This window comes from Falco cherrug, chromosome Z (genome assembly GCF_023634085.1).
Source record: "Falco cherrug isolate bFalChe1 chromosome Z, bFalChe1.pri, whole genome shotgun sequence".
NCBI lineage: Eukaryota > Metazoa > Chordata > Aves > Falconiformes > Falconidae > Falco > Falco cherrug.
In genome coordinates, this window is record NC_073720.1 from 37,592,357 (window position 1) to 37,614,084 (window position 21,728).

Consider the following 21,728-nt stretch of genomic DNA (forward strand, 5'->3'; position numbering starts at 1 on the left):
CATGGGCCTGTGTCTTCCCTGTGCTTCTGCTTAACTGCTTAGGTATCCAAAGAACCCTTTCTTCTTCTTGATGTCTCTGGCCAATTTCAGGTTGTAGCAGAGCCTTAACCTTCCCGTCTACATCTCTGCATGCCCTAGCAAGGTTCTTGTAGTCCTCAGTGGGTGTATGGCTGCCTTTCCACAGCCAGTATGCTTCCTTTTTGCTTTCAAGCACATCCAAAAGCTATATTCAGTGGTTTTGGTTTTTTTTCCCCCAGTGATGTTAATAGGAAACGGTTATACTTGTAGTCCCAAGATTTTGAAAAATGTTAGGATGTGGCTAACCTGCACATCTACTTTGCCATTGAGGGATTTTATACATATCTTTCAGTGTTGACACACTGGAATTTTCTACCTGACCTACTTGAACCAAGTGCAGCATTAAAATAAAAATATGGTGATAGCTTGTTTTCATGAAGCTATTTCATGAAATAAAGGGAGAAGGGAGTTAGTACAATTGTGTAGCAAAACCTTTGTACTTTGGGGAAGTACTGTGGAATGGGAAATACCAATACAATATTTCAGGCTCCACCAATTTTAGTAGTTTTTTTTCCAGGTATTAACCCCCCCTGAAAAAACAAAACACCACACCACACCCCATAATAGTCTGATCTTGATTTCAAGTCCTACAATCTTGTAGGGGCTGGCAACTGAACAATGCAACTTACAGATCCTGAAGCTCTTCTTAGTCCACTGTATGTCCTTGGATAAACTTTAAATATCTTTATCAATAAATGGCATTTTCACAGTTATATCCAGAAGACATTTTTGGTTTCAAGTGATCTTGCCAGCCAGAAAGACAGCATTATAGATCGCTGATTTTTTCACCTACAGTAGTTGAAAAGCATAAGTAGTGGAATGATCTGATTTTAATTTTATTCGTAAAAGGGCATCTAAAGTGCAGGGGCATTCTACCTTCCATTAGCCAAAATAAATTTGCATTGCATTGAACACATGATTAAAATAAAATTCTGCAGTTCTGTGGAGAACAGCTTTTGCCACTCAGAATCTCTTTTTTCTTGCTAATTTAAAGGTGAGTGGGCCCTGCCCTCTTGGAGTCTGAATTCCTTGTTTAATGTTTGTTTGGAGACTATCAAATACTTTCTCGACCTGTTTTTTATATAAATATTCTTCATTTAATTACTGCCTGCCAACTAATATCTTGATAATGGAAAGATTCTGAAAACATAGCATTTTCTAAGGAAACAATAAGTAGGAAACATGATTTTTCTTGGTTTAAGCTTTTTTGTTTTAATCAAAAACTTTTGAACTTCCAAATGAACTTGCAGCAGCTTTAAGATATATATACTTTTACATAAATAAATCCCTGAGTTATGAGGATTCTTCATTTATATTTTACTACTTTTCTGCTTCTAAATGTTATTTTCTGTGACTGCATCTATAGAACATTTTGTTCTGAAAAGTGAAATAGTTAAAAAATGTAAAGGCAGATTAACTGGAACTGTGGTGTTTTATTAAGTGAATTTCCTTAAAGTAGATGATACTTACACTGTTGTGATGTACCTGTGTTGTGGTTTATCTCCTGCTGGCAACTAAGCACCACACAGCTGCTCACTCACATACCCCTGGATGAATGGGGGAGAGAACTGGAAGAGTAATAGTGAAAAAAGTCATGGGTTGAGATAAAGCCAGTTTAATAGGGAAAGCAAAAGTCACACAAGCAAGCAAAGCAAAACAAGGAATTCATTCACCACTTCCCATGGGCGGGCAGGTACTCAGCCATCCCCAGGACAGCAGGGCTCCATCACACATAACAGTTACTTGGAAAGACAAATGCCCTTTCTCCTTCTTCGGCCAGCTTTATATGCTGAGCATGACATATGGTATGGAATATCCCTCTGGCCAGTTGGGGCCATCTGTTCCAGCTGTGTCCCCTCACAGCTTCTTGTGAAGCCACCCACCTACCTGCTGGTGTGAGGAGGAGAAAATGCCTTGGCTGTGTGTAAGCCCTGCTCAGCGATAGCCAAAACATCCTTGTGTTACCAACACTGTTGTGGTCACAAATGCAAAACATAGGCCTATACTAACTGCTAAGAAGAAGATTAACTCTATCCCAGCAAAATCTGCTATTGTCAGAAACGGAAGCTTTTAACTTACTCCAGTGATACTGTGTCCATTTTAGTGAGGAAGTAGCACAGCTGTTAACAACAGGAACAGGAATGATGGATGCCAGATAAAGGGGGAACTCATGGATGGGGAGTTAGCAACCCATTTAAATATCCTTAGTGCAAGAATTCATATAAAGAACTGTAAAGAAATGTATTGCAATTTATTCTTAACATTTATTGCATTAGGACCCTGAGAAAAAGATTTGTTTTGGGTGCCAGAACTGGATTAGTTAATGATTTTTCTTTTTTCTTTCATAGTACCTAATTTGTTTGAGAATTTTGTTTGTTTTACTTGTTCCCAGGTGTCCTGCAAACTTCTTTTCCCCATAACCAGCTCTTACAGCTCATTGTATACAACGTGGAAGATCATAGAGCTCATGAAAGAGAAATCTGCAGTTACTAACTGGTTATCTTCAGTGAAATCACTGCTGCCTGTTACCACTCAAGTCCCTGTCCATGTTTTTCTTGTACTGGCTTATCTACTGATCCAAGAAAATGGAAACACTCTTCGTGATGTACTCCAGGCCATTACAGAAATAGCCAAGACTGATTGTTCTCAGGTGAAAACTTACTGTTAGTAGATGTTTTTTACAGGAATTGGACTGGATTCTGTAGCCTGAGAGAGGCAAGGCTGCCACATCTTCATGACCCCAGGTCCAACAAGTGCAAAACTCTGTCTGTATTCCCAGTAGGTACATACACATGCCGTACATGCATACACTGTGTATTTGTGCTTATATGTATATAAGGCATACACAGAATACTCACAAGAACACAGAGCAGCACCAGGGGCCCTATGCTGCTCCACTTTCTGGCTGAGTAGGGTGGAGGTCTGCTAGTAGGAAATGTGTACAATGTGTATATATATGTATGATAGGTACAGTATGGATCCCTCCAGCAGTGGAATACAGATGGTCAGTGTGCACAATAGGTGGTCTCTGGATCTGGACATACAAGCCCCTGAGGCTGCAGCTTCAGTGCAGTTGCTGGTGCAGACTGCCCCCCACCCTGCAGAGAGATGCAGACACGCACATGCACAGCCTCTTCCACAGCTGATAGACGTCTGAGACTCCCCTGGACCCTGTGTAGGCAGCCCCCTCTGTGGTCTCACCTTCAGACAGACACATAGCGCACACACACATATAACCCGAGGCTGGCTGGAACTCACCTTTTATGCATCACAGTGAAATATGTATTGTGTCTCTGGTTTGGAGTATTTTTAAATTGTTTAGGCTTAGGAAAAAATACTGGCTTATTTGATGGTATTATCTTGTAAGTATGAAAATAACATAAGGAAGTTGAAAAGAGGCTACTAAACCATTTCTGTTTTTTTGTGGCCTCATAGATTATTCTCTGTGTTCTTTTGTGCTTACTGGAAGACTGCCAGGTCCCTTGTGATAATCCATATTCTTGCTTAAAAATATATGCATAGTCTTTGTCTGCTTCCATGCTGCACCCAAGCCAGAATTACGCAGTATACTTGCACTTACCTAAATAACTTGGAAGGAATGGAGATATCTAGAAACAGTAATAGGTAATTATTTTAGAGGCATTATACAGAAACAGTCATATGTTATTTATAAAATAAAAATGTAGGGAAGGGAGAAGTGTTGCTTCAAATTTCGTATGCTGTCATGAAGACAGGCTTCAGGGTTTTTTTAAACTGCTTTCTGTCTCAAAGAGTTACATGCTGCAACACAGATAAAAGAATAAATGTGTCCACAGGAAAAAATGAGAAAGTGTCAACGTCACAGCCAAACTGTAGACTACCTGTACTACAGTAGAATATATAGAAGTGCTGAGATACCGTGAGGGTCCCTGTCCCTTTCCCTGTCCCTTTCCCTCTCTCCTTTGTAATCAAGGTAGTAAGTTAATCTTCTCCTTTTTCCTCTGTAATCAAATACATTATTCTGCTGCTAGTGAAATTCTGCTGCTTTGTGAATCAGATGATTAGTGGTTGTATCTGTGGATATTGAATTGAAAAGCCACAAGTGATTGCCTTGCAAAACCTTGAGTTGAAGAACTGCGTTTCAAAACAAAACAGGGTCGGAAAGAGAAAATGTACATTGAGAATCCTATCCTCATTGTTTTCATGTTTATTTTGACTTCATAAGGGGTTTCACAAACAGGACCTCCCATTTCCACACTGAATGATTTTGTAAGGAATCTCTTGTCTCTGCAGTAAATTAGTGGAGTATTTAAAAAACCTTGCTAAGTTTAAAAATAATTACTGTAGTTGATTTTGCAGACACTGTTCTGGTTATACTTTATTTTTGTGTTTTCTTACCCTTTCCATGAGGAGAGCCTACAGAGGACTCCTCCCCCCCAGAGTAAATGCATTTGTATGATGCAAGATTAGTGATAATATTAGGTCTGTGTTTAGCTGAGGCATTTTGGAGTAATGTTCTGAAACACTATGGAAGAAAATCCAAAAATCTTTTTAAAAGTCTGAGGAATGAAGAGTAATACATGGGCTTTTAGGCTGTCTTAAATCAAATCATTGAAAAGGCTGTACTGACACATGTGATTTATGAAAGATTTAATACAGTCCTTCTAATCGGATGAATTTTCTTGTTGGGCAAAACCTGTTAGTTATTACACTCTGTGCAACCAGCTGTGCTGTGAGGAGAGGAAAGTAAATCATCTGACTGAGAGGTCACTGGTGAATAGTAGCACAAGATCTGTTACCATTATTAGAGGATTATGAGGCTCTAGAGGACATCTGTTTTTTTATGGCCTTTCAACTGCTGGAGTAAAATACTGTGATGGTAAATGACACCCTTATGGGATTTCCATCTGAAGATGCATTATTTTGTGTTTTTGGGGGACTGGGAGTGCAGTAAAAAAATAAATAGGTAAAATACATTTTTATTTCAGTAAAAAAATGTTTAAGGATAAGTTGAACTGGATTTGGCTCTCTCAGGTGGTACCTAATGATATTGTTCTGTGTCTGATTATGTGAGCTTTGGAGAGTAGCTGTAGGGAAACAATCATATTATAGTAAGATCTTGTGGACAGATTATTCATGGTTGAAGCTTCTTGGTTAAGATCCTGCTGGAGTACATGAAACTCTTGAAAACTAGAGTACTGAATACTTTCAAAAACCTGCTCATTTCACTGCCTTGCTTACTGGAGAAGTAAATTGGTGCTACGTGCCTTCCAAAATTCAGCCCATTTCACAGAAATGAAACCCGGAACTTTGCAGTGACATTTGTTTCCTGCCTTTTGGTTGGCTTTTTGTGGGGGATCTGGAATGATCTCTTAGTTTTAAAATTAACTCAGAAGAACACAACAGCATAGGCATGCAAGCAAAGGAAGTGTGGTGGGAATATGTAAAGTCATACCCTGCATTTAGAACTTAAAATGGGGACAGTGTATGTTAATATGTATTTGGATTATATTTTTTTGAAATGGGATTTTCTTTTTGAATATGGCTTTACTTATCTTGCTGTTTTCTGGCTGTCTCTTATTCTTTGTTCTGACACAAGGGCTGCATGAGGACAGTTTCTCTTCAGTGAAACGAGAGGAAATGTGAAGGAACAGAAGAGGAAGATTATCTTCCTCCCCTGCTATCTTCCCTTATCTTATGCTTTTGAAGAGTAACTGTCCTGTAGCTTAGAAAAAAGAAATCAGATCACCAAACTGCAGAGTGATAACAGTTCTCAGACCTATTTATTGAATAAAGGCACTTGGTCTGGCATTTTTAATCTTACTTTAAAAAGGAAAGTTATTGACATGCCTCTGCATAATTTTTTGAAGTTGCAAATCAATTTTAAAAAACAAACCCCATAATCTTGAAACGCTTCCAGGTTACTGATGGCAAATGTGACCTAACTGGCACATCTTCAAGGAGCGTGGGGGATGCAGATGGCAGTGTTGCCAGGCAGCATGCCATTCCCTCTCTGGAGCTGCTTCCTGCCTAGTGGGAGCTAATGAATTGTTGTATCAGCTTTTTGCCTTCCCCCCCTACCCGCCCCCCCCCGCTTTGCTGTATTAGAACATTTTGGGGTTTTTCTACTCTTAAAAATTCAATTTACAGTTCAAAACAAGTACACTGAAAGAACAATACCTATAAAGAAATAAGTAACTGGTCTTACAGTAGTACGTGCTTCGTCTTTTCCTGTACTGGATGTTAGTGTAGAAGTTATTGTAGAATTTTCATTTAATACCTGTTCAGTGTAGAATAAACTTTGTAACTAGAAAATTAACACAAAGGACTTGGAATGAACTTCACATCACAGCTGATGAAGACTAGGCCTGAGTAGAGTGGTTAAAGGGTTTGAATGTTTTATAACTAAGGATTATGAATATAATTTATTATAATATGTATTTGAACATCATTCAGTCTGATGGCCATATGTGTAGTCCAGTGTAGATACAACTGAGGTAAATGCAGGTAGTAGCCTATTGAATAGAGAGCTAGCTTAAGACCAAATGGAGTCGCATTAAGACCCTGCCCCTGGAAAAAGGAAGAGGCACTATGGGGAGAGATCAGAGGGAAGTTAGGTAAGGAGTTTCATCATTGTAATGACATATCTGACTACGCATTTTTATGTAGCCTTTTTGGCCAGCAGAGGGTAGACTAATGACAGCATTCATCAGGGATGAGTATAGTTTAAAGAATTAATGAAATCTTATTGTCAGGGTTGAGAGTCTTCCAACCATGCTGCTGCATACAAAACTTTCTGGATAATACTGTTAGAAGGCATTTCTTCCCTGTTCACACATTGTGTCAATAGTTGCATGGAAATTTCATGTATCTCAGTGGAGGAGCATGTGTGACATTTCTGATAATTTTGGGACTTAAAATGGTGATGCACGTTGCTGTGTATGTTAATTATTTATGTTAGTTAATTACATTAGTTAATGATTGCTCCCCTTCCTCCAGAGGTATGGAATATCCATTGCTTCCTTGTTGCCCTGCAACTTCCCTTGTATCATTCAAACATTTAGGTAAATCAGGTGATGTATTTTTTTCTTAACACTCAAGGTACAACAGGTACCCAGAAATAAAACTGCCTCTATCAAGTCTCCTAGCCTCAAGGGGGTTTTTTTTTCTTCCTGTATTACTTAGTTTCTGTGCAAGATTTCTTTTCCTGAAAGCTTGATTTAACCCAAACAGGTTCTTGCTTTGAGGTTATTGAATCTTTGGTATGCAAGTCTTCTTTTGGGTTCTATTTCATTTAATCAGGAGGTCAATTTTAGTTTTCTTCCTGTGTACTGAAGAATATAATTTTCTCTCGGGCAGTGCTGTTGTCCCTTTGACATGGGTGAAGTGGGGAGTATAACTGCATTCTGCATAGCTTAGTCTAAAATCATTACTGTTGGAGAGTGGAAAGGAAAGGTAGAGCAGCAAATTAAATCTTGTGTTATGAGTGAAGGTTTCATTTTTCTGTTTTTCAGTGTTAATGCAGAAATCTTATTACTGAATTTTGACTGGGACCAGAATTGATGTTAATCAAACTCTGCCATGTGCTCATGAGTTTGGAATGACATGCTCCCCCCACCTGCGTTTGTACTTCAAAGAATGTTATGATAGCAAGGACTATTCTTTATGAAGCAGGATTTATAAAATATCAATGAAAACATCTGTGTGCTTATCAGCATTGTTCTCACATCATAGCCAAAACACAGCACTTTACTAGCTACTAAGAAGAAAATTGACTCCATCTCAGCTGAAACCAGTACAAAGTTTTTTACTTGTCATACAAGAGAAAATCTGAGAGAAACTAAGAACAATGAGTTATGTTGCTTCTCAGGGTACGTTGCATTCAGAGGTATCTTACTTCTTGTTAGATTTTAGTCTTTCTTCTGCAGGACTGTTTATTCTGGATGAGTTAATTTTTTAATGAGAGAGAATCAGATTGTAATTTCAGAGCAACTTGCAAAGAACCACCACTGTTCTGGTGTAAGTCGGGTTTACAGCCACTTGAACAGGAGGAGTGTTGCCCATCTCATAACCTACCTTGAATTGTTGCAAAGTTGGTGTGACTTTATACAGTTAATGGTAATTTAGAAATACATCAGAATTATCTCTGCCTACAACTGTCTGGGCTACTTTGGTCTGCTGAGACAAGGTTGTTCGGTTGGCCTGGGAAAGAATTGGTTAAGAATGTTGGTTGAGAATGTTCGTGCTGGAGAATACAATGTAAAATCTAATCTTGGTGGCTGACTCTTTCTTGAGGTCCATCTGTTTTACCCTTAGCTGTAAGGTAGTAATAGTGTTTATTATAGATTCAGCTTTTGGGAGTGAAGAAGCAAAACAAAAGACTGTAAAAAACCAAAGCTAGCAGTATACTTCAGGTCAGAAGCTAAATTTGTCACTTAGAGCTTTGCATATTCAGATGAGCTATTCTCACTGCCACCTTCAATGCTGATCTATGCTATAAGATATGCGCAGTTAGATAAACAAATAACCTCCACTTAATTATCTCTGAAATTCTGAAAGTTGATTGACATATTTTATTACACATTGGCTTTTGAAACCTACAGTTGAAGCCTCGATTCCTATAGAAGCATCTATACAGATTTCCAGTTGTCTGTTTGCATAAATCTAACAGTTGTGGTATGTGTAAGGCAGGATGCTTAATTAACCCACTTGTAATTTACATTTTCTATGTAAAAAAATAAGTAATTCATCTAATGGAAGAAGTCTTGCTCATACAGCTTTTATTTAGAAAACTGATCATTATGTGGTATAATTGGAGGATTGAATGTTCTCTTTGAAATATTGGTGCTTCTTAGGAAGTTTTTTAGCTTGACAGATCCTGCATCATCTCTGTCTCTGATACCTTATTTCTATATTGCTCATCTGCCATTCATTTTTTATGTAAGAGGTAACTTAAAATAAATTAACCTGTACATGTTGTGCTTTCACCCCAGGGGGCAGCTGAGCCCCACACAGCCACTCACTCCCCCCTGCTGGGATGGGGGAGAGAACTGGAAGAGTAAGAGTGAGAAAATATAGAGGAATGAAGCTGGGTTAATTAGCATTGATAATATACAGCTGTGGGCTGGCTTCAGGGGCTGTGGGTTGGCCGATGTAGATAAGGTGCAGCTGTGGCTGGTTCTGTTAAGTGATTGAGAGCAAATGGAAAGAGAGCAGCCAAGGAAGAAGCAAGAGAAGAGAGAGCGTGCCCTGGATGAGGAGGGGCTAGAAGAAGACAGCAGAGGGACTGGCATGAAGAGTGTGTTGGTATGAGATGGTAAAACATCTTGCTGGCTAGTTTTGAGAGTGCTGCGACAAGAAAACTAATGGGTTGAGATAAAATCAGTTTAATACGGAAAACAAAAGCTAAGTGCATAAGCAAAGCAAAATAGGGAATTCATTCACCACTTCCCTTGGGCAGGCAGGTGTTCAGCCATCTCCAGGAAAGCTGGGCTCCGTCACGTGTAATGGTTACTTGGGAAGACAAACGCCATCGCTCCAAATGTCTCCTCCCTTCCTCCTTCCGCCGGCTTTATATGCTGAGCATGACATCATACGGTATGGAATATCCCTCTGGCCAGTTGGAGCCAGCTGTCCCGCTGTGTCCCCTCACAGCCTCTTGTGTGTGCCCCGCCAACTTGCCAGCAGGGCAGCATGAGAAAGGGAGAAGGCCTTGACACTTCGTGAATGCTGCTCAGCAATAGCTAAAACATCCTTGTGTTGAGGTTTTGGTCACACTGTTGTGGTCACAAATGCAAAACATAAGCCCATACTAGCTACTAAGAAGAAAATTAACTCTATCCCAGCCAAAACCAGTGTCCAGCAAAAGCTGGAAAACTGCCCAATTTATCTTCAGTCCAAAGGTCTGAAAGAAAGGGGACGGAGGGTGCTAGCTAAGAAGATGCTTTTGGTTTGGCATAAACAGGTGGGAAAAGAAGGCACTGTTGAACTGAAAGTGCTCCTGGGTGTGAATGTCTGCATAAATGAGGATTACCTTATATTCTCAGGATGTTTTACTGGTTTTGCTTTGAAAGATTGACAGTAAAGCCAGTCCTCTGTCTAGGCAGGTGATGGAGTGATGATTACCTCTACAGGTGGTAGACAACAACCTGGGGTAAGAGAGAGAGGGAGACTAGTCAATTAGGTAAAAATGAGAGGAAGTTCTGGTTTATAAAGGGATTTATTCTATATAGGAATGTCAAGTAGTATTTGGATAACCAGAGAAAATAATGTATTATGGTTAATTCCTTAGGTATTAAATATAGATTCCAGATAAATGTTTTTCAGTTTATGGAAGCACAAATCTGGATTGCTTAACTGTAAAGATAGCGATGTCTTGTAGAACAAACTACTTTTTATTTTCGATAATTTGGAGCCAATAATTACAAAGGGAAGTATGTGAAACCTCAGAGCTCTTGGATTTTTATTCATTATTCCTGCTCTGTAGTTTCTGTGGACTGAGGCAGACCTTGGTACAGTGCAGAATTTTATCATCTGAAGACATTGCTCATGTAAAAATGTATGTTGAGGGAATGTTGTAGCAGAATTTCCCATAGCTATGTTTTTGAACCACTATATGTATAAACCGACAATATGTGTTTGTATATATATATATATATATGTATATATGTGTATATATATATAGTGGTAGCTTTACCAGGATAAATTTTCAGACATCTAAGATTGTTGAATTACATATTGGATTGAAGATTAAATCAAATCTTGTCACTGGGTTTGAGAGTTACTCAGTCTCCTAGCTCAACCCAGTACGTATGGGATTTAGTACACATTTGTTTTTCTGCTTTAAGCCTCCATTCTTGGACTCACTGAAAAGGTTTTCTGAAGTTACAGTAATTTAAGGTTAAAGAGGAAAACTTTTTCAGGGGTGACTCACTACAGAGGTAGACACTAAAAGTGAAATGGAGAACTCTATACCTGTTCACCATGTAAGGAAAATAATTTTCTGAAAATTCAGAAATAATTGTGTCTGCTTACTGCTGCTAATTACCAAGTTTTCTAATTAGCTTTTCTGTTCTTGGGAATGACATTGTCTTTTAACACAAGTTTTAGCTATGGAAGACTAACCCATGTGGCTAAGTGAAAATTGTTACTACTGTATAAAGGCAGAATGTAAACCAGTGCTGTGTAATTACTTTTAAGTACCTATAAAATCAAGTGGGGAAAAAAAGCAAGGCCCTCATGAGTAGATTTAATTTTACAATGTAATGATACGAATGTGCACAAGAAAAAACTGAAGGACCTGCTGGTATGAAAATACTGAAAATCTGATCTAAAGAAAATGGGAATGGAGGTAAATAAATCTCCTTTCCTTCATGGTCACCTCAGGGGCAGCTCTGTGGAAGTTTTGTACCACATATTAAAGAATGCAGTAAATTATATTGTATTATATAACAGGTTTGTGAGATATGATAGTAACATCATCAGAATTCCTCCGTAATGACAGAGCTGATTTGGAATAGTTTCTCCATTGATTTGGTATGCATTTTAATGTACCATTTTCAATCACATGTTCCTTTCAGTGTGCCTGTAATGGAATATCAAGTAAAAATGAATTTGTTGTGGAAATTAGATTATTGCAGTGGTTACAGCTAAACATGCATAACAGGGTGCTTTCTTAGGATCTTAGAATCATTTAGGTTGGAAAAGACCTTTGAGATCATCAAGTCCAACTGCTAAGATGATAACTTAGAAACAAATTGTAAGTCTTACGAGTTTGCAGACTAGAATTTTCCTTTCTCTTTCCTATTAGCAGAAAAAATAATGAAAAAAAGGCAGGAGTTTCTAAGATGTTCTGACAAGGTTACTATCTGATGTAAGATACCAGGTTGGCAGCCTACTTCCAAATTTATTTCCTGTTTTTTTTATTTTAGGTCCCAACTCTGATCCCAGTTCTGATATTTAAATTGGGAAGACCTTTGGAACCTGCACTTTACAGGGATATATTGTATACATTGCCTACACTGGGTGTACACAAGGTCAGAATGAAAAATTTTTAGTACAACAAAAACTGTATCATTTATTTGTAAAAAACTATTTAGACTGAGCAATGCATAGCTTGCTTAAAGTAACTGATTTGTAAGCTTCAGCATACCTTTCTGATATTTTGGATGGCATATGACATTTGCTTTAAAGAGTGAAATGTACATCATGCTTTTATCTGACGAAGATGCTCTTGGGTTCGTTATGTACTAAAGTTTTTCAGAAAATTACTTCCAGTTTTTTACCAACATTGCAGTTGGACGGTTATCTGCTGTTGTACATGGTTGTAAAATAATGATTTGTAGGTTAGTCTTTGTTCTTGGCCATAAAAAGTAACAATGACATTTGGTTAAAAAATTTGTTTCAGGTTTGTGTAGCTCAGATTCTACGTGCCATATACATGCTGGGGAGCACGCCAAAGCTCAGAGCAATTACTTTGCGGCTGATGACATCCTTATGGGAAAGACAGGTTAGAAAATTATTGTAGTGTCACTAAGTGTAGTTGAAAAACTTCATTACAACTAACGAAGAGAGGAAATTAATTTTGAAACATTGCTTATACTGGTATCTCATTATCAGGAATATGAAGTAAATGGTGGGTATTGCTTCTGCTTTAGTAAAAAATTTCAATAGTATGTCCTTCATGAAACCTGCTTTTCTTTTCATCATGTCTCAATTATTGCAATTAAGGGGAAAGAATTGTTTGAAGGACAGCTTTCTGATTTTCATAATGTGCAGTAAGAACAAGACCTTTAGATGGCAATAATTTGCTGCTTTGTTTGTGAAGTAGCAATAGAGATTTGGTCTGCAAAAGCCAGAACTCAGTGCAGCATCAGATTCCAATGATGACAAAAACCAGAGTATGGAATGCAATAAAAGTAGTATTTAGAGGTCATGTAAAAGTGATAGCAATTGAAAATCCTGTCACTAGCTTTTGAAGGTGTGATGATAGCTTTTAAATTACATCTTTTCTAGGATCGAATTTACCCAGAATTGCAGAAGTTCTTGATGATGTCGGATACACCCTCTTTGTCTGTTGACAAGGAGGTTCAGTGGGAAAAGCTGGTTGCTAAAGCTGCTTGTATAAGAGACATATGTAGGCAGAGGTAAGCACAAGCATTATCCATCTTACATCTTTGTAAGGGAAAACTATTTATTTATTTATTTACTTCCAGAAATTCTGTATAATTATTTTTACCTTCTCTGTTGTATTAATTGAGGGTAATATTTTTCTAGTTGTATGAGGTACTGACTCGGGCATTGCTAATCTCAAGAGCTAGTAAGTTTTGGGGGTTGTATTATAACTAATAGAAAGCATGTATAAATAACATTAAAATTACTTCATCCTGAAACAAAACATTATGAAACAAAAAAATTATGAAAAGAGAGTGATGAAATATTAGAAGAAACAACCCATGTCTATCTTTTGATCTATTTGAAGAAAGATAGGGTGCTTTTCTGAAAAGTGTATTTTCTCACATGCAGATTGCTCATCTTTATTCAGATACACTACTGACCACAGAACACAGTTGTACAAGTCTAAGTGGATGATATATTGATACTGATTCTTTCCAGCTCTAACAATCCATGAATATCAGTACTTGACAGTGATTTACAGTTTCCATAAAGATTATTTTTAAACACATTATCACTTACTTCCTGGTTTTATGTGCACAGTAGCATCTTTTCTCTGTCACCTATCTTTTGGTTTCCACTTTTCGCTTTCTTGAAGATCAGTCACAAACAGCTGGGAACATTCATGTATCTTTCCATCATCAACTAAAAAAAAAATATTCTTAAATAAAATATCCTTTGCTTTACTTCATCAACCTTCTTGAATTTTGCCAAACAGCATTTTTCAAGAACATGGCAGGGGGCGGGGGCAGGGAAGTAAAAAGTAAGAGATAAATCTCAGTGCAGCTGTAATATTCTTTTTAGCAGGTAAGTGGTGTAGTTAGAGTTCAGGTGTATCACGTTCTTTGTGCACTTAGAAATTATTTGGAAGAAAGTAAGAGTAAATAGAGAAAGTCTGAATGTTCCATGCATATAAATCACCTAGCCAGGTGCTATTTACCCCAATTTTGTATAGAAACAGTATAAGGAGCTGCTGAATATGTGGTTGACACCTCCTAAACCACTACCTGATAAAATTGAATGGAAGTGAAAGGACTGGAAAACAAACAAGCAGCCCATGCAATCACTGAAGGAGGGACAAATGACATTGCAGCAGGAAAAAATTCGGAAAAATATTCGTGTCTGAAATAAGAGGGCCAGAAGACTTTTGCTGCCAGAATCTCTGCAATACACAGTAGTGAGATAGAAGGCTGCAACAAAGAAACAGAGGAGTGTCTAATAGCCCAGGTGGATTTTCCTTTTAGGTCACTTCTTGAATGATGTAATCTTTTAGCACTCACAACATCCTTGAACAAAAACTTCCATATCTTAAGCACATGGTGATCTTTTATTTGGAACTTGATGTCTGCTGATTTAATTCTCCATATCACATAGCCTTTAGAGCTCTCTATCATCTTCTTCCTTGTATCTTTCTTTTTTCTGGCCCATTTTAGTATGTTCTAGTTGTCACTTAAAACCAATACTCAGTACATTTTTGTGTATATAATAGAACTTGTGTGTATGCATGAATATTGCCTTGTTATCTTCATGTTTTTTTATTCAGACCATACCAGCACGGAGCAGACATGTTGGCTGCAATTTCCCAGGTATTAAATGAATGCACAAAACCTGATCAAGCTGCACCTGCTGCCATAGTGTTACAGGGTCTTCAGGCACTTTGTGAGGCTGAGGTAAGATTAAATTGGTTTGTCCCTGTGTTTCATGTTTTGCTTGTGGATCATAGACTATTTACCTACATGGCCTTTTATTTTTAAGAGTACATTGGATTGTTACAGAATTATTTTTTTTCTGACAAATTTAATTTCTCTCTTCCAACATCAGTTAATTGTTCCTGGAAAATGATATTGTGAACTTCTACAACAAGTCAGCCCTTCAGTGCATGGGTTGGAATTTTAGGTCAACTGTGCAGTTTGTTTCAAAGACATCCTTTCACGCGTTTTTCCTTGAGATTTGCGAAGAACAGCTGTTCAGCCCATAATTCTGACTGGCTGAAAAGTACATAACTCGTCTCTTTTTTGATAACCTTCTTACTGGCCTGCCCTGCTGGGTCTCATTCTCACAGTGTGCCTGATAGGGAGTGAAATCACTTGTAATGGGGAGGCTTCTGTTTTACTCTAATGCATCCATTACTTACCGATAAAGAGGACAAGTAAGCATTGGAACATACTGCCCAGAGAAGCTGTGCTGTCTCCATTGCTGGAGGTTTTCACACTACTTTTGAATACAACTCTGAGCAACTGGGTCTGATCTCACATTGACCCTGCTGTAAGCAGGAGCTTGGACTGGAAGTATCCTGAGGTCTCTTCCAAACCAAATTGCCCTGTGATCCTATGATACCCTTTCTTTTCACAGTGACGTCCCAGACGTGGTGATGCAGGCACAGACATGGTATGAATCACACTATAGACTAGCTGGGGACTATGCAGGCCATCTAAGTTAGTGGACTAATGATAGCCTGCAGGACTGTTTGGTTACCCATTCTCTGCCAAACAACAATTTTACGTCTATCCAGTTCTTCACGTTTTAGAGCACTGTTTACTGCAGTGAGGCAAATCCAACAAAATCCAGCCATTGCCAGATGATACATTTGAAATCATGTCTGCACTTAAAGGACAACACAGTAAATGGTTAGCAGCCAATACACATTAGTATTCAATATAGTTGAAAAGCTTCACACAATGGCTACTTAGAACCAACTTATTCAGGTTAATTACTGTGTTTGCTTTTGATATGGAGTTTGGCTCTTAATGTTGTCGCATAGGCAGGTTCATTACCCAGTGTGCAGTGCCAATTCATATATCGACTTGAGGAACTGAGGTATTTCTATTCTTTCATTCTAGTTTGTGCAAAGTAGGGAGCTAGGTGGTAACCCACAGATGCTTAGCTCCCCAATTGTTAGAACTTTACACTATTTATACAGTTCAGCAAACAAAGACATTGGTTACAAGTTACATAGTTCCTTCATTACTTAATACTTAGTTTCCTACTTGTAACACAAGTCTCTTGCTTCTCATGTTAATTAGTTCACATGCTCGGTCTCAACTTCTTTTTGGGTCTGGGGGATCTTGAGTCGATGGCCAATGGGTCAGTGCCAGAATTACCTTTCCCTTGGTTTTCCCTTGCTGAGCTCATTCCTTATGGTGAGCTTCCAGTCAGCTCATCTATTTTGTGGGGGTGCTTCCCTTTGAAGTGACTGTTTCAGACAAAGGATTTACCAGTGCTTAACAAAGCGCTTAGCGGGACATACAAAATACTCATATCTTGAATTAACCATTAACAACTCATTTGTTTCAATTGTCCTAAAGTCAAACTTCTAACAGTACATTTGATTTTATTAATCATCCCCCATCATTTGATGTCATTGAGGTCACATAGGTTCTTTGAATGCTGGCCTCAGTGTTTACGCAGTGGTTTCCCAGGCTGAACTGTATTTAGACTGCGTGCTGGAAAGAAGCACGAGCTAAGCCTATGACACATGTCACATACTACTATGAAAACCTCATTTGAGAGCAGACAATACCGTACCACTGTTGAGAAGTGGAAGGCTGAGACAACTTCAGGTACTCAAGATGGAAGGAAGGGGAAAGAATGTCCTTGTGGACAGGTACCAGTTTCTCCTGTCCTAATTCTTACAGGTCTTCCTCATCTTGCTTTGTTTCCCCAGTTTCATGCCACTGTAATGTACCTGCCACCCAGGTATGCTGAAGGTTTAGTAGAGAGTTTTCTTGTCGTTTGGCAAGCTGGCTAACCATTTGGGTTAAGTAATGTAGTCTGTCCCTTATTTAGTATTTAGACTGCAGTTTGCAGTGCAGAAGCCTTAAACAGCATAACCACAGAGGTTGGTCAGAGGGTGCTTTCTCTCTCTGCCACTGTCTCAATAGATAACCATGGGAAAGGGATTTAATCTCTTTGAGCTTTTCCATGGGCAACTGCTTAGGTACCTGATTCTAGCAAGCACCTAATTTTCAGTCAACTTCTGCACCAGTACAACAAGTTATGTTTTCATAATAGTGTTGACATAGGTGATGATGTAACCTTATAACCATGTGGTTTTATCAAAGCTCAAGTTCTCGGAGTCTCAGAAGGGCTACTTTGTAAAAGTAACACTATAATAAAGTGTGCTGCAACATTGATATTTTTGTTGTTGTTGAATACTGTGGAAGAATAGTTTTCCATTTTGTTGACTGCACTAATTGTTTTGTGTAAATGTAATGGCTTTACCCAAAGTGCATACTACATGAATAGCATTAAAAGTACTAGCTTCACTTTTGCAGGACTCACAAGAAGAGCTAGCCCTCCCTCCATCTTCCCCTTTTAATTTTTTCAGTAGCCATAACAAAAGGCCTTCAATGAATAGTGCACAGTAACTTGCATGTCAAAAATGTAAAATACACACAGTTCCTGCTGGACTACATTTCCTATTTCTGGGCAAATATTTTGGTTTTTTTTCCCAGTGATTTCAACAGAAGCCAGTGTACTTCCTATAAGGCCATCTATCCTGGCATCTAATCAATTTCATGTATCAAGTACTCTATGCAAACCAAGGAATTTTCAAGAATGAAAATGCTAGGCATAGTATTTAAAACCCCTTTCCAAGCTTTTTGTGGAAGTGGGTTTCTTGCTGTTTATTCACTCAGTCCATATGTATTTGTGTATTGATCTGAAAGAAACTAGCATAGCAGAGTAATATAATGAACTGAAAAATTGTCTGAGAATAAATTATGTTGACTTAAGTTTAACATTCAGGAGGAATTACAAAGCTAGATGTTGTTTAAACAGTGTATGCTTAAAAACTACTCTTAAAATGACGAGTTTGTGTTGAGATGCTATCAGAGGATCATTATCTTCTTCTTGGGCTCAAGTTTCTGCCAGTTTCACTTTCTGAGGTCTGATTTACTTCTCATGCTCTTTTTGCCTTACTTTATATCCTTGGCCTTGTACATAGTTAACATCATGATTTCAGTTTGAACTCTTTAGCCAATAGTGTAGGTGCAGTTCCTTACCTGTGCAGATCTGCTGTTGAAGGGCACTGCCAGGCTCCCAAGGATGATCTCTGTATAGGTAAGGTTTTTTCCACATACAGAATTAGTGAGTAAAATAAGTTGCATAGGAACCTTATTGGCCTGCGTTCAGTCTAACTGGTCTGGGGAACACCCAGCCTCAGGATATTTCCCATTTTACTTGATTTCCCTATTACCTGCTACGGCTGCTAAAAGTGCTGCGGCTGCTTTTTTTTTTTTCCCCATCTGAACTGTGTGATTTATGCCCTCACTGAATGAAAATGGTGTTACCAGCTGCACTTTCAAGTCAGCTACCAAAATCCTTTTTAGTGCGTCTTCATCACTGGCGTGATTTCTGTATTTTGGAAGCTGGAAATGTCAAAGATATTGTGGCAATTTTTCCTGTTACAAATGCACTATGTTGTATCGTACAATAGTTTGAGTTGGAAGGGACCCTTAAAAGTCATCTAGTCACAAACAGTTCCTCCTCCTGCATCTGTTTCTGTACCCAGCCTCTTTTCATCTTGGAAGCATTCGTTGCAGTGGCAACTTTTGTTTTGTGTCCCTTGATTACGATAGGTGGCTTACTAGTGTTACCATGTTGTTTTCTTCTCTTCTTCTCCCTGTTTTTGCTTCCCAAAGCTTTGCCATTTTACGTATTTTGACATTTCATTTGCTTTTTTTTGCAAGGCTGGAACAGATTTTTAACCTTGTCTTCTGGTTTTGCTAATAAGATAGCTAGTACTCTTGCACTTTTTGTAAGAAATGGTATATAGTGATAGCTTGAGAGACACTGGATAGCTTCAGCAACACTAAATTGAGCAATGTATTTTAGGTGGAGAAATTACTGCTTTGTCTAGTAGTAAGAAGATTTTATTTTTTTCAGAGCACATAGCATGATTTGCAGTGTTACTAGGTTTTGCCGAAACTTTGTGATCTAAAACACTGACAGTGGCTCTTAATTTGCATGTTACTTCTTTTTGTTTGGTCTTCAACTTCATGTTGGATTCATTGCGGACACAAAATACATTAAGGAATTCTATACTTTAAGTAATTATAATCTGTTAGCAGAAACTGGAAAACTACTTATGTAGGCCACAAAAATAATTCCCCTTTTGTATCTGACATTTCAATGTAAGCATTTTTCATTTGAATGTAGGCATACTCTGTAGACAAAATGGTCATGGCCAAACTTTTTACTGTGGAAATGGCATTGAGGAGCGATTTGGCTGTTAATCCTCAGGACTAATAGTAGTGCATCTGCCTCTGCGGCACCATTGTGTTGTCGAGTCAGCTGGATTTGGAGTATTGGGCAAAATAAAGAAGATGGTCTTATTTACTAATAAGTATCATTTATTCCTAAATCATATTTGTCCATAAATGTCACAGGGCAGCCAGTGTCATTTTTTGTTATCACAGTGCAATACTCTCTGACCAGGTTATTTTAGATATTCCATGCATGGAAGATACAATATGTAATGTCAAATTACTTGTTTAAAGATAGTTGTTACACAGGATTTCAGATTCAGCAGGTGGTACAAAACGTACTGAAATCGCAATACAAATGTAAGTTATATTTAGCAAAATACAGCAATTGCAATATACAGTTCAGTCACAGTACCAATTAATGATTCCCATTACCCATCTCTCACTGTCATGTTGTTAAGTGTCCCCAGTTGCCAGGAAGGAATATGGGGGCTGAAGTCAGCTCAAGCCCCTTGCTCACTTCGAAATTCTCTTGTTGGCTGTCTAGTTTTTATACTATATGTTGGGCTGAGCCATGTATTTGCTTCCCCATATGCTGATCTGACTGACTGAGAGACATGTTCACACTCTTAATGAACTGGGGAGAAGCATTCATACCATTGGTTGATCCACTGAACTGTTGATAGCTGTGTATCTAAAACAAAGGTCGTCTTTGTGTTGAGTCAGTTTCTTTGCAACAGCAGTGGTCAGTCCCACCCTGCATTATTCTCTGAGCTTCACGGGCACATCACCTTTGCTGGTGTGACCCTTATATTGTAGGGGTTTATTGGTCCGTCACAGTGTGTAATACTTAAAGGGCATACCATTGCTTTGCATTACTTTTGGCAAGTTGCACTGATTTCTGTAGCTGGCTATTAAGAATAACACTTTGCAGTAGAGGGTGTGTCTGGTAGATTTTGCGGTGATGTTCCAGAAAGATTCCGATAGGTTTTATCCTAATTGCGGTTCAGAGGAGATTCTGAATTTCAGGCAATCGTAATGAAAGATGTGGAACTGCTCTGCAATAAATAAAGAATACCACATGTTCACTCAGTTACTGACACATTTACTGTCTGGATATACTGATTCAGTTTTAAGGTTTTATCAAAAAGATAGAAAGGAAGACATAATTAACAAGTAGCTACCTGGGGATCATTTTGGGACAATGACAGACCGAGGAATCTATTTTATATTTCTGCTGAACCTACTGGATCGTTTTAATAAGAATTGCAGTTGTACTGGGATACGCTTTTTTCTGTTTTGCATACTCTAGGAAGAGATACTAAGGTTGCTAAGAGGTAATGGAGTTGTTTAGAATGCTGTTAAACAAGACACATTGCCAGCTGTGTTTTCTAGGTTATTTCAAAATGCCAGTTCTACCCAAGTCATTTTTTCAGATTGCCAGAAGTTTTGAGCAGTATAAATATGTTTACTTCAAAAAAATCAAGAAGAAACCCCCTTTTCTCATTTCATGTGGTGTTTTAGGATAGAGAACACGTAGACTATAAGATGATGGCTACAGCAGCACTGTGATCACAGGGAACAGTCAGCTATGGTAACCACAACCAAAAGGCTTCAGAGCTGTTGTTATGCAAGTGTTGTGGTCCATGATCCACCCAAAAGGAGAGGAATCTTGCACCTTGCTTTCATTGGAAGAGGTTGTGACACCTGCAGATATCAAAGGGTGAACCCAAACAACCATAAAGAGCTAAGAAATATAACAAGCAATTTTTGGACCTTATTTTACAGTTGTTAAAGCTACCATTTCTCCTTTAAAAAGCAAGTGGAATAGTCCCTGTGTAGCCTAATCCAGTTGGCCCTCCTTTGTGGGGTGGGGTGGGCTAGGTGACCTCCAGAGATCCCTTCCAACCTAAGTTGTTCTCTGAGTCAAGGATTCTGTGATAGACTTGGTACGCCAGACTTGCTGAGGTGTGAATGGGTATTTGTCTCAGAGCAGATACTGCTTAAAATTATGTGCTGCTCTGACTTGCTTCCCCCCTAAATCAGAAGTGAAATTCAATTTAAATGTTGTTGTTGCCTATTTTTTCCCATGATTTCCCTTCTTAGGACAGTAAGTCATCTGAAGCAAGTGTGCTTTTTCTGTATTTGACAGCAGTAAAATTTCTATTATTACAAAGATTTTATTATTTTATTATTATAAAGTGGGTTTTTTTTCTTCTAGCAAATATATTTTCAGTCGGTGCTTTTTCCAGCAGTAAGCTTGCTATTTTAAAATAAATTTTAAAAAACACA

General features: G+C 38.3%; 1 protein-coding gene across 3 annotated transcripts in view; it reads left to right on the forward strand.

Annotated features, from left to right (window-relative positions):
* Positions 1-21,728, forward strand: part of FOCAD (focadhesin) — a 121,481-nt gene that overhangs the window by 33,497 nt on the left and 66,256 nt on the right. For all 3 annotated transcript variants that reach the window (XM_055698464.1, XM_055698465.1, XM_055698466.1), the window contains exons 12-16: positions 2,471-2,728; positions 11,988-12,092; positions 12,464-12,565; positions 13,072-13,202; positions 14,774-14,900. In XM_055698464.1, the coding sequence (XP_055554439.1) occupies positions 2,471-2,728; positions 11,988-12,092; positions 12,464-12,565; positions 13,072-13,202; positions 14,774-14,900 (723 nt within the window). The remainder of the gene's footprint in view (positions 1-2,470; positions 2,729-11,987; positions 12,093-12,463; positions 12,566-13,071; positions 13,203-14,773; positions 14,901-21,728) is intronic.